General features: G+C 41.8%; 1 protein-coding gene across 1 annotated transcript in view; it reads left to right on the top strand.

Annotated features, from left to right (window-relative positions):
- NFKB1 (nuclear factor kappa B subunit 1) overlaps window positions 1-13,687 on the top strand; it is a gene marked incomplete at its 5' end in the record, with an annotated part of 113,412 nt that overhangs the window by 83,903 nt on the left and 15,822 nt on the right. The window contains 4 exon segments of the mRNA NM_001076409.1: window positions 4,679-4,822; window positions 6,493-6,582; window positions 8,566-8,751; window positions 10,235-10,376. Of these exon segments, the coding sequence (NP_001069877.1) occupies window positions 4,679-4,822; window positions 6,493-6,582; window positions 8,566-8,751; window positions 10,235-10,376 (562 nt within the window).

Genomic DNA, 13,687 nt, shown 5'->3' with positions numbered 1-13,687 from the left:
TGCAGGTCCATGGATAGAAATGTACTTTAAAACAACTGGGTTTCTTTGTAATTCTGTTTTCTATTTTACATACTGAAAACTATGATCCTAAGAAGCGATCCAGGCTGCAAAAGAAGCTGTGGCACAAACAAAATTAGAAGGCCCTGTACTAGGGGGAAGTGAGAGTGGGGAGGGACGAGGCACCCAGGTCCTGGCTGAGGTTGGAAGCCGCAAAGGTGCTGCAGCAGCAGCGCACACGCCCGCTGATCCTGTGATGGCAGCATGTGATGGCTGATCTTCTAAGAGGGCTTGCTTTTCCTAGAATTCATGTTGTGGCAGGAGCATTTAGAAAATGGTTCCGTGCATTCTTCTTTTCTGAGCTTGTGACATCGCCACAGATGGGTCAGGTTCATAGAGCATTTTGTTGATGGTTTGAAAACACTGTCAGCAGAGAAGACTTTTTTTATCTCCTTTTTTATCTCTACATAAAATTTCATGTGAAATTCCAGTGTATAAAGCTGAGCAGCTCTGTGCAAAATGAGGTGGCAAGCCCTGCCCACTTGGCTTCCCCAGGAGTGGTCACCTCTCCTCACTTGCCCGCTTTGGATTAACATCCTTCTAAAAAAGTAGACACAAAACAGAAACAGGGCAAATTTTTTGGACTTTCTGAGGGAAAAAAAAAATAGATTTCTTCCCTCACAACATGCTCCAGTTAATGTCAATTTTTCCAATACAGAGAATTGGTTAAATAAAGGCAACTCAGACTACCTACGCATGTATGAGCCTAGAAATATTCAAAGCTGAACTTGGTTTCTAGGCTGCCTGAGTCTCTTTCCCAGTGGTATCTGTGCATGGATACAGCAAGGTAGATCAGACTATTACTGTTATTGCTACTCTATTATAGTAGGAGCTGTCTTGGGTTGGGGTCTCCTGAAAGTTCAAAACTTCACTTCTGTGCGAGAAGCACTTACCTTCCAGGCTATCACTGACTAAAAATCCCATCTATACAAATAGTATGAAAAGAACCACCTGGAAAAATAAGAGTTAATAGTTGAGCTCCACAGAAAGAATGGCCAGTACGTACTGGGATTGAGTTGCGAAATGGTGTTCGTGGTCTAAGTCACTTGAGTCGTTTTCGACTCTTTAAGACCCTGTGGACTGTAGCCCACCAGGCTCTTCTGTCCATGGAATTCTGCAGGCAATACTGGAGTGGGTTGCCATGCCCTCCTCCAGGGGATCTTCCCAACCCAGGGATTGAACCCACATCTCTTGCGTCTCCTGAATTGGCAGGTGGGTTCTTTACCACTAGCGCCACCTGGGAAGCCCTGTTGTGAGATTAGAAGTGTTTTATTGAAGATAACAAATTACCTTAGTCTATAAAAACTTCTGGATTATAAAATCCCAGGTTGAACTAATCACAAGGGGAAATAATCACACCAGACCTGTGACTGGCCGGAAAAGTAGCAGGCCATTTAGCATCAGAGTAACTGTATGGAAATGAATCCAAACTATACAACCCAAAGAATCACTGTCTTCATTTCTCAGAAGTCATTGAACATACCTTCCACTGCCCCCAGCTCCTGGAGTCACTGTCCAGCTCATTACCTCATTTTATATTCTTCACTTATTTTTATCAATATGTAAAATTATCTTACCGATTAATTTATGTGCCTGTTATTTGTACTTCTAGTAGAAAGAATGTTCTTGAGATCACAGATTTGGTCTTTCATGTTTATTGCTACATTTCAAACAATATATGTCACACAGAAGGTGTTTATTAAATATCTGAGACCTGAGTTACTGATTGACCCACTAATTTGCCGTCCTTATCCCAAACACTAGTAACTTGTTGGATGCCACCGAGCAGGACAATAGACAAAGCAATATGTAATACTCCTCTTGTTGCAGAGAATCATCCAGCCCTGAACTCTGCACCCTTTATGGCCACTGCCATTGTGTCTCGTTCAAATGTCATGGAGATGGTTGGGTCCAAGGAAACAATCAAAATAATCAAGAGAGGGATGGTTGGCAAGGGAAGAAGATAGTTGAGGAGCCTTTGTACAAAAGCAAAGAAAGACCAAAATGACTTCTCAGTCTGAAAAGATAGGGATTAGGAAGAAATAGGATTGCAATCTTTCAATTACGAAAGGGATGGTCAGGATAAATGCAGACATCTTTCTTTACTAGCAAACTAGGACCCAGAGAGCAAGAATGAGGTCCTTTTAAGGCACATGCACAGCAAAAGGTGGTAGAGGCTAGAGTTGTACCGACATTTTGTGAACTAAGCTGTTCTCTTAAGTCATCCTTTGTTAAAGGAAGTGAAGATGTGTTAGAGTGTTTCCCAAAAAGCGATGACATAATGGACTGCTCAGTAGACCTTGCATCTGATCTTCACTCTGCCCTGACCTCTACAAGTCCCTTAACATCCCAGCTTTGGTTTCCTCTTCTGTAAAGAAGAGCTTGTACTGAGCCCTTTTAGAATAGGTTGATGTTTCATAGTACGTCCCACAGTCCACTGTCAGAAACACACCACAAGGTTGTGTGAACCCAGCGTGAAAGTCCCCATGTTCAAGTCCGTAGGAATTCAGACTGCAGGTTCTTTTATTTTAAAAAAGCTTGTTGTGGAGTTTACTGTATCTGTTTCTTGTCACTGACATCTTAATGACTGTAGGATAGTTAATATTTTTTAAATTGACTCTTAAAAATTCCCATTTTACAATGATGTAACCAGTGACTGTCCCTTTTTATAAGTCAAAAGGAATACCAAATGATCTCTTTGCTAGAAAGCATGTCAGTGGGTATTTATTTCTGAAGATGAATGTGTTGTCTGGTTTGCTCTTGTATTTCATATTACTGATGAACAAATATCTCATGTAAGATCAACAGTTTATAGGATGAGTAATAATTCTGTTAGTTATGATACAAATTTCTCTATGGAGAAATTTTGTAAATCTGTCCAAAACCTTTTGATAAGGAAATTGTTCAAGTTTTTCCACTTTGAAGTCACCCTTTTCTAGTGGGAGCATGTTTTCGTCAAAGTTGACCCATGCTGGCTTTTGTTTTCCTGAGTCTGGACAGGATTTGTTTTTAAAAGATGATTTTTAAAGTATACTTTGCTACCCTACTTTCCCCTGCTTCATCTTTCAACTGCCCTTAGATGTTCATGAGATAATCAGTAAACAACAGCATTCTTCCTAGCCCTGAGACGGCTAAAACAACCACAGAATTAGAAATTTTGAAGATCTTTCTGAACATAAACAATTACCAGAACTGACCTGAAGAACCAGAAATAGGACAATTGTTAAGTATTGCGCTGCTGATTGAAAAAAAAAGAATACCCTATTAAACAAAACCCAAAAAGCTTCTTTCACTCCTTTGTTTCAAAAGAGAGAAGGGAGAAAAAAATATATGGTGGGAAAATCAGAGAAGGTAAAGAAAGGGAAACAGAAAGAAGAAACAAGAATGCAACGATAGACCACAAAGGCGCTGGCAGAACTCAGAGGGGCCATGGGGCTGGTGAGAAGCGAGAGAAAAATAGAGCAATCACATGAGGACTGAGGGAGAAAGGTCTAAACAGTATCAAACCTGGACAGTCAAAAATCTCAGTGGGCATCACTGCATTTTAGTCAAGTAGTGGTCTTAAACTTTTTAGCCTCACGCATTTCATGAGTCACCAACGACTACAGATCCCTCTCTTGTCTTTCTGGGATCCACCCATTTTTATTCTCATGGTGACCACCAAGGAGCAGCTTCTGTCACTTTCTGTCCTGTCTCTGCTTCTTACCCATGCACTGGTGCCAGACTGATCTTCCTAAAACACCACCCTGTCCACAGCGTCCCCAGTTCAGAAACAGTGCATGGCTCTCCTGCCTGTAAATTAAATCCCTTAGGTTCACAGTCCAGGTGCTTGACAATGTGGTCCCATTCAGCCCCGATTCTCACCAATTCCTTGTAGAAAATTTCCACTTCAGCTAAACTGACGCCCTGCTGTTCTCATAAGCGTGCAGCGCACATTGGTCCCTTTGTTTCTTTCTCTCTGCATCCCCTCCCCAGAGCATCTTCCCTTTGCCCCCTGCTAATGGAAGGTTGATTCTGGAAGTCTTTCCTGAATTTCCAGCTCATGGGTACTCCCTCGAAGTCTTCCCTTAAACTCCTGGAACCCTAGTTGGCACCATGAATTTAACATACATAGTATTATCGTGTCCTCTCTGTCTTTCCCCTAAACCTTAAAATTATATTGGAGGGTTCTTGACAGCAAGGGCATGATGTCATACTTCTCTCTATCCACAGCACTTAGCTCACTGTAGATGCATAGTAAATGTTAGCTGATTAGTAACAGTTGTTTTGTATGACCATGTGAAAATGCTCAGTAGTGTTTTTCTCATTCAGTTTTTTCAGTATCTCCATCTCTGATGGGCAGTCTAATGTCTCACTAACTTGAATGACATGGGGGGCTTAATCTATTCCAGAAAGAATTGGGTGTGTACTGTTCTGTGGTCTCTCTGAGGCTAGTTCTTGGTCTTCGTATTCATTGGAATAAATATAATGCTTCTTGAAATTTGGCATCTCTTCCTCCTTGGGTGTTTTCTGTTTCCCTTTAAGATGTTTAAAAATACCATCAGAATCAATATTCTTTCTGTGGCCAGTAGTGGAACTGAATCAATCTCTTCTCCTTTGGTTTCTCTTCCTTTAAATACAGATAAAGAGGAAGTGCAAAGGAAACGACAGAAGCTCATGCCCAATTTCTCGGACAGTTTCGGCGGTGGCAGCGGTGCTGGAGCCGGAGGCGGGGGCATGTTTGGCAGCGGTGGTGGAGGTGGGGGTGCTGGAAGTACCGGCCCAGGTATGAACCAAGGCTGTTCTTTCGCATCAGAGAGGGTGGATTTCCTTCTCCTAGATTTCCTTGTCTATGCATTGAGTAGTTGTGACATTACTGAACATGACTGTTATTGTTTAGGGTCTAATTCATGTCTGACTCTTTTATGATCCTATGGACTGTAGCCCACAAGGCTCCTCTGTCCATGGGATTCTCCAGGCAAGAATACCGGAGTGGGTTGCCATTTCCTTCTCCAGGGGATCTTCCCGACCCAGGGATTGAACCCATGTCTCCTGCGTTGGCAGGCAGATTTCTTTACTGCTGAACCACCAGGGAACTCCATTGAACATGATGTATTAACATTCATTAAAATTTCCCAGGACTTCCCTGGCAGTCCAGTGGTTGAGACCATGCTTCCCCTGCAGGAGGCATGGGTTTAACCCCTGGTCGGAGTAAAATCCTGCATGCAGTGCAGCATGGCCAAAAAAGAAAAATTTCCCAGTAAACTTTTTTCAAAGAAACACATGTTGAATTTATAATATGTAGATTGGTTCAGTTTAGTCGCTGAGTCGTGTCCGACTCTTTGCGAATATGTAGATAGATAATACCGAAAACTGTAAGAAGAAAAAAAAGTCATGAAATCAGTTATCCAAAGAATACTTCTTAACATTTTGGTATATTACCACCTCATGTTTTTTTGAAGGGCAGAGGAGGCGGATACAGTTGTCTTGGTATTCTTTGGAAACGTTGAAAAGGTTTCATTTTATATTTATGCTATATTATAGAAAAGTTGAAAATATATAAAATCCTGCCATTACAGATTAGCTATTTAATTTTCTTGTGTATATATATATAATATATATTTATACATATACATACACATTTATACATATACAAGCATAGCTGTGTTCCTCATTGTATATATTATTTTAACCCATTTAGTCATATGACCTATTCATTATTCTCACATGATTGTCTATAGAGTTATGTAAGCTGTTTTTTCCTAACAGTTTAACATAAGCATTCTCCATGGTTATATAAATTTTACATAAGCATAATTGTTACGTATCATTTTAATGATTCATAATATTTCATCAAGTGACTTGAACATTGTTTCCTAATTTTTTTTTATATAAAATGCACTGAACTCCGCTATCCGCATTGCTTTTCTTTTATTCCAGTTTACTTCTGTAAATTAAATTCTTTGAAGTAAAATTACTAAGTCACAGAGTATGACTGATACCCACTGCTACCCCAAAGAGTTTTACCAGCTTACGCCTCCACCAAAAAAGGCATGCGAGTGACCAGTGGGGGCGTGTTTCTATTGAGGAGTCGGTAGATGTGTTTGGTTTGGTTCAGTTTTTTCTCTCCAGAGGTTAGTTCACTGTCTTCTGTGTCCGCCAGTCCGAGTCTGGGTGGTAGCCCCTCGCCGTTAGGCTCTCCCCACCATGAGGGAGTGGGAGGCCTCAGGTATGAACTTCTGCACACTCCCCAGAGTCTGGCTTCTGCCCAAGTGGCCAGACTGTCAGCCAGGCCAGAATGGAATGTTCAGGATCCCACGACCCCGTGATGCGTCTTACTAACTCACAACAGAAGCGACGTGTCAGACACACCGAAGCCTGTGCTCACCTGATGGGGGGGAGGCTTTTTTTTTTTCAATTGTCATGAGGTTTCAATTGTTACACCTGCCATTTCAGGGTATGGCTTCCCCCACTATGGATTCCCCACGTATGGCGGAATTACCTTCCATACTGGAACCACTAAATCTAATGCTGGGATGAAGCATGGTAAGTAGCGCTTTTTTTTCCCCCAGTCATTACTAACACAACATTATCTTGAAAACTAATGAATGCAAATAAATTAAGACAATAACTTCTTTCCCCAAAACTATCATTTCCTGTGGAGAGTAGACATTCTATTCCTGATGCTCTGTTTATATTTATATATTTACTTTGTACGTGGCATGAACAGGGGAAAGATAAGAACATTAGGAAAAAGCATAAAGAGACTTACCTATTCAAACGTAACATCACCAAACTTACCTATTCTCTCTCTTTTTTTTTTTTTTTAATCAAATACTACACTTTTGAAGACATTTAGAATTTTATAGGGATGGTCTTTTCTCATCAAATGTACCCTCTAATTAGCAGTTGTTCATGTGTTCATGCTTCATATTACATGTCCATTCCAGTGTTGTTGCTGTTCATTCGCCCAGTCTTGTCAGACTCTTTGCAACCCCATGAACTGCAGCACACCAGGCCTCCCTATCCCTCATCATCTCCCAAAATTTGCCCAAGTTCATGTCCATTGCATTGGTGATGCCATCCAGCCATCGCATCCTCTGACACCCTCTTCTGCCCTCAGTCTTTCCCAGCATCAGGGCCTTTTCCAATGAGTTGGCTGTTTGCATCAGATGACCAAAATACTGGAGTTTCAACTTCAGCATCAGTCCTTCCAACAAGTTTTCAGGGTTGATTTCCCTTAAGATTGACTGGTTGATCTCCTTGTAGTCCAACGGATTCTCAGGAGTCTTCTCCAGCATCACAGATCAAAGGCATCAATTCTTCGATGTACAATTCCAGTGTACCTATTGAAAAAAGAATACAAAAAGGTCTTCTCGTGTGTTCAACAGATGTTGAAGATGTCAGATGCTTTTACATGTTTTAATCATCTTCTTGATTCCACTCACTGTAAAGAAAATATTAGTTTCTCCATTTTATAGAGAGAGCACATCAAGGTTCACAGATGACCATTTACTCACTGAAGGTACCTATTTGTTAGTGGCAGGACCAGAATTTGAACCAGGTCTGCCTGTAAAACCTCAGTGCTCTCATAGTAGCTGTCATATAGTGTAGTGAGACCTGAATGAGGATGATCAGAAACTGCACAGGTTAGCTCCCACAGTGAAGAATATGAATTTAGACCACATCTTCACAATTTGCTTGAGCACTGGATGGGGAAAATAGCTGCTCTGCTTTCAAGAATTTTAAAAATGCCACTTCCTTGTAATTCCTAGAAGAGCTTTACTTCATTTTCCTCCTTTCCAAATAAACAGGATAAGATGTACATTTTTAGAAATGTAAAAATATGTTTTTTAAGCTCTTAAAGTTCTCATCACAAGAAAAGAATTTGTAACTCTATACACTGATAGATGTTAAACTGGATTTATTGTAATGATCATTTTGCAACTTACACAAATATTGAGTCGTCATATTGTATATGTAAAATTATTACAATGTTATATGTCAATTATACCTCAATTTAAAAAAAGTTTTCTGGAAGTGACTTTAAAATAGCTTCAAACTGGGTTACTTATGACCATTTTTTAAACAATTTTTACCCATTATGATTTATTCTCTGTGATACTGTTGTTAAAGAGTTCAGTGATTTGCACTCATAAGTTATATAGCCAAGAGGCAACCAAGTATAATACAAAGAATGGCTCTGAAGTCTTTGCACTGAAAGCTGTACAAAGTTTCTTTCTTCAGGAAAATAAGAATGAAAATAAACAAAAGTAACAAATAGCTGCCTAGGTTCCACAATTTCAATAGAAAATAACATCAACAGTTAGTGACATTGTAGGTGTTAACATGTCCTGGAAAACAGATCATTTTAAAAGGAATTTTAAATTAACTGTTTTTCTTTTCGCTTTGCAGTAAACCTGCCTCTACCTTTGGCTGACCTTTGCTGAAACAGTGAATTATAACTGAATAGATTTTACTGAGAAAAGGCTGATTTTTTTTTTTTTTTTTTTTTGGCTTTTATCTTAGGAACCATAGACACCCCATCTAAAAATGACCCTGAAAGTTGTGGCAAGAGTGATGACAGAGAGGTTGTAAATCTCTCTGAGCAAGTAACAGAAACCACAGAACAAGATGGAGGATCCTGCAAGGGGGGCAGTGCAGCTAACCTGACGTGCTCCGTAGGAGTAAAGGAAGAGAACCGCAGCTTCCAGGGTGAGCGAGCTCGTGCAGGATGGAGGGCCGCGTGGCACTGGCTGGGGAGGGCTGAGTCAGGTCTGGGTGGAGAACCTGTTTCAGAAGACAGGTTTATCTCCTGTTGATCTGAAGACTGAAGATGACACATCCACATCGGGTTCCGTGTGCTCTTCGGAGCCCGGTATGCCTTTCGAAAAGCCTGTGCCGGGTCATTTTATTCACACTGGGGTTTCCATTTGCCCAGTGTTATCTCTGACAATAAAGTACAGACATTTACATATGCTTCTCCAGTCATGTCATGCAGTTTTAGGGTATCAGGAGAGATAATCTAAATCATTTCCACCACAGACAATAGAGAGCAGTTTGCATAATTTTGACAGTCTCCCTTCTCTGACTGTAGCTTGACTTGTCACACTGAGGTGGAACTTCGCCTGAAAATGGAACTTTTCCCTTTATGCTACTGCCTTCTTTGGAGAATTAGGATTAGGAGAGACAGCGAAAATCTGGAACCAGTACCCATTAGGGTATGTGCCACGAGTCTGGGTCATCCCAGATTATGCTTGGAAGACCTCTTCTGTAAGAGAAAGACAGTAAATAAGTAGAACTGGGGGCTACATAGGGTTTCTGCTGCATGTTCTTTTTTTCTTTTCTTAAATAAATGTACACACCATGCTTAGCTAAGGGGCCATAAAAAACAGGCCACACACAGGATTTGGCCTGCAAGCCACAAGTTTCCTCCCACTGACCTTCAGGAAGCAAAGTTTACAAGAACACCAATGGCTGTAAAGCAACTATACCCCAGTAAAAATTAATAAAACAAAGTCACAGACGATAAAAATAAAGACCTAACAAACACCAGTGGCTCAGAGAGAGTCTGTCTGTCTGTGGCAGAGACTGGTTTTTGACTCTTCCTGCCCAACAAGAGACTCATTTAAGATTCCAGTGAAGGATTATTTCCCCAAGAGATTGACTATTTAAAACTGTGGCAAAATCCAGTGAACATTATTTGGAGATTGATTATTCCCCTTAAAATAACAGACATTTCTGAATTTCTTTTCCCCAAAAAAATTGTAGACAGGTTTTTTGAGATCAACCTCTATATTTATCAGTGAGCCAACATCCACTTGTGGTTTTTGCAGTGAACACAGTCCAAAAGCACTGAAAGGTGTGTGTGTGTGCGCGTGCTCGCTCAGTCGCATCTGAGTCTTTGCGACCCCATGGACTGTAGCCTGCCAGGCTCCTCTGCCCATGGGATTCTCCAGGAAAAGACTCCACTTCCAGGGAATCTTCGTGGCCACGGGATCAAACTTGTGTCTGCTGGGTTGGCAGCTGGATTCTGCCATTTGCGCTACCAGGGAGGGCCCTGAAAGGAGCATTTTCCACTAAATCAATGTGTCGCAGGGTCTCAGAGTGCTGATGCTGACGGTGTTGGCCCCAAGCATGCCATTCCTGTAGAGCAAGTGTAGGAAACTCAACTGTGACTGTGATCATTGCCTTGCAGATAACCTCTTTCTGGAGAAGGCTATGCAGCTGGCCAAGCAGCACGCCAACGCCCTCTTTGACTACGCAGTGACAGGAGACGTGAAGATGCTGCTGGCCGTCCAGCGCCATCTCACTGCCGTGCAGGATGAGAACGGGGACAGGTAAGTCAGGACTTTTGTAAACAAGGTGTTTTAAAGGGACAAAGAGAGAAAAGAATTGTGTGCATGCTGGCTAGAGATGAGATGAATTGATTGAAGTCACTGGATCCTGCTACTGAAGCATTCCCTCAAGAAAAAGAATGCAGTAAGGCTGAGTGGTGTGATCTGCCTCTCTATCCGATGGTTCCCACCTGTTGAGTTCTAAAATAGCTGGTTACTCATCTAAGAGTACAACAGTCTGGGTTAGAAAACTAAGATGTGTGTGGGGAATGGTACTTTTTGAAAAGCCCTGCTTCATTTGTTGGAATAAGATTTAGAATAATATCTAATAAACATTTTGTTTATTGGAATATTTTTGTTTATTGGAATAATGTAATAAAGTTTGGTCTTACCAAATGTCTAAAGTGCTTATTATCCCAACTGCATACCTGTGGTAACAGTAATCTCAAGGAAAAACCCAACAGAGAACAGCACAAGAGCAACAATGACAAAATGATTAAGAGGCCGTCGTCATTCTCTCCCGGTTGACAGTTCCTTCTCTACTGCCTGTGTTCACGGTCACCAGTCTGTGACTGGACCAGACTCTTCTAACTGCTCTCACCCACGTGGTGTGGGAATCTGCCCTTCCACCACCATGCTTCCCACCTCTGCTATTACAGGGCTCATAAGTGCAGGGACCTTTCTAAAACAGTTCTCCTCATCCTCTCACTGAGACTTCTAAAATAATCTCAAAAGCTGATAAAAATAGCAAGCAACAGCAGCTCTCAAGTCCAAGTCAAGTGGTTTGCTCAAAACCTTCCCTAAAATAGCATCAACAGTGAGAAATCCTTCTCTCTGGAAGAGCTCTTGGGTGCTGTGTCTTAAACCTAGTTTAAACACTGAACCAAATGCTTTAGGAAAGTGCCAACCTCGGGGTTTCAAAGAGAGACCTTTGTTCTCATTCCTTGCAGTGTAACCAAGGATGTGGTGTAACCACTGGCCTTGTTATACAGTATGGGAGGAACCAGCACAGCCGTCGTTGTGTAATGTCATCCACAGCAGAACGTGTTTTACAGGGTTAAATAATCCAGTTAGCATTCAGTAGCATATAACCACAAGAGAAAGCAGTTAACCAGGACAGGACAGCAGTATTTCAGATGACATTCTTAGGGACCAGCTGATGAGCCTAAGAAAGGTGAGTGCATGTTGAGTTAGAAAGGGACCGCAGGTGTCTGAAGGGAGGACTGTGAAAAGGGATACAGGCACACGCATTTAAGTGGGGGCATTGAGGCAAAGGTACAAACGTGTGTGAGGACCTGGAAATACATGGAGAGGCTGGGGATGGAGCCTTTCCTGCCCAGGCAGGAAGTGAATCCTTAGAATCCCCTCCCAGGCCCCCAAATACTCTCACGAAAGCTCGCCCTCCCTCTGGACTCCCCACAGCGGGAAGCCAGACAGGTGAGACTGGGGAGACCAAGGAAGAGTCCTCATAAGAATGCAGACAGGAATAGCGTTGAGCCTTCACAGCTCAGGTCCTTGTTTTCACTGAGCTTATTGTATTCGGCTATTAATCTGAATCCTGTGGCCATTAGTCATCACAGAAAATACAATGAAAAAAAAAATAAAAACTTCTGGTACTGGGGAAATTCCCATGAGGGTGTGAAAATTTATGGGGGAGGGAGAATGTACTTCTGCTATGAAATGCTGAGCTACACATGGAAATTTTTAGGCAGTTTTTGAAGTACGACCTTTTTCTTGGTATACATACATCACGTCTGCATCAGACTTCAGGACCTTTTCATCCATCTTCTTTCAGTCCTAGGTTTCAAAAGACAGTACTGAAACCCTGAGATAATTCATTTAAAAATCCCTCTCAAATAATGATGCCACAGTTTAGTTTTTCAGGCTCTCTTATGTCAGTGTTAATCCCACGTAATACACACTTGCTATTGCCAAGAACGTGGCCTGAGTAAAATGACACCTGCCATGCTTAGAGAAAACGCAGCCTGTGCTCAAACCTCGTACGTGCTGCCACCACGGGCTCCTCCAGGTGTGCGCTGCACCGTGATCTCTCCATACCTCGAAGGGTTCCTCACCCTGGATGTTCACCACCACCTCACAGAGCAGCGCACACGTGCCCCTGAAGCAGGAGACCTTAAGGAATTAAGGGATGGCTTTGGAGCAAGACAGTCATGGACTTAATATATGACCTGGATTGAGTTCTCTTATACCCATAAGTCTCAGTTTCATCACCAAAAATTAAGGATAATATTACCTACCTTGTAAGACTATGATTAATATGATAATGTATGTCAAGTGCTTAGTGTAGTCTGGTACTAAAAGCTGTAAACAAATAGTAGCCATTTTTTATTCTTGTTGTGTCATTTCCAATTAATTTTAATAGTAAATTTTTTTAGTAATTAAAAAAATTTTGTTCCTAGGACTGATGCTTGGCACCTGCCAATATTTTCAGCCTCATTACTGTAAGCCCTCAGTTTGTTCAGTCATCCTTATTTTAGTGTCTAAATTGTGTACCAGGGCTGTAAGGCTGACCCAGAGAGAACCAGCCTCCAAGAGGCTCAGAAGACAGAGAGGATGTACAGAAAACTGTAGTTGCTCAACCAAGCAGGAAACTTGAGCGGGGGACAGCTTGCTCTGCCTTGGAAACTGAGAAAGTCTTCTCCAAGGATGTAAGTTTTGGACTGGAGCATGAAGGATAAAGAGGCACTGTTGAGGCAGACAAGAGGAGCAAAACCATTCCAGGCAGCGGAGAGAATTCAGGGGAGAAATACAATCACATTGTTCCTCCGGAGGTTTGCATCAAGGCTTCTTCCTGTAGTTAAGAGCCTAACTCTACTCTCCCCTCTTGGGATCTAGGAAGTTCTTCAAGAGCCACCTCCTTGTATTTTGGAAGAGGGGGCAGGGCTAGGTGAGATAACTATATTTTTCTGAACAAATCCTAGTTCAGGCATATCATCTCATCATCATATCATCTGTGAGTCCAAGTAAGGCAGGGAAAAGTTAGAGAAGAAAATGCCCTGAAACCATAGCACAGAGGCAGGACTAGGATTTGAACTTGGAGACTTCTCTGCCTCAAAGTCCAGGCTCCTTTACACGTCAAGGAGTCTGAACTGAGCCCCGAGAAACCAGGCAGGCTCTGTAAGTGAGCAGGCAGTAGAGCACACCCACCTCAGATTCAGGATGTTCCATAGATTCCAGACATTTGCGCGCCAAAGGAAACTAGGTATGAGAGCCAAATTCAGTTTACAAATCTAATCCTATCGTGGGAACCTGTTTTCTTTTTTTTTTTCCATTAACACTTTAGCTGATTATTG

This window comes from Bos taurus, chromosome 6 (assembly GCF_002263795.3).
Source record: "Bos taurus isolate L1 Dominette 01449 registration number 42190680 breed Hereford chromosome 6, ARS-UCD2.0, whole genome shotgun sequence".
NCBI lineage: Eukaryota > Metazoa > Chordata > Mammalia > Artiodactyla > Bovidae > Bos > Bos taurus.
The sequence above is the reverse complement of the archived record's forward strand: the minus strand, read 5'-3'. Positions and strand labels throughout refer to the sequence as shown.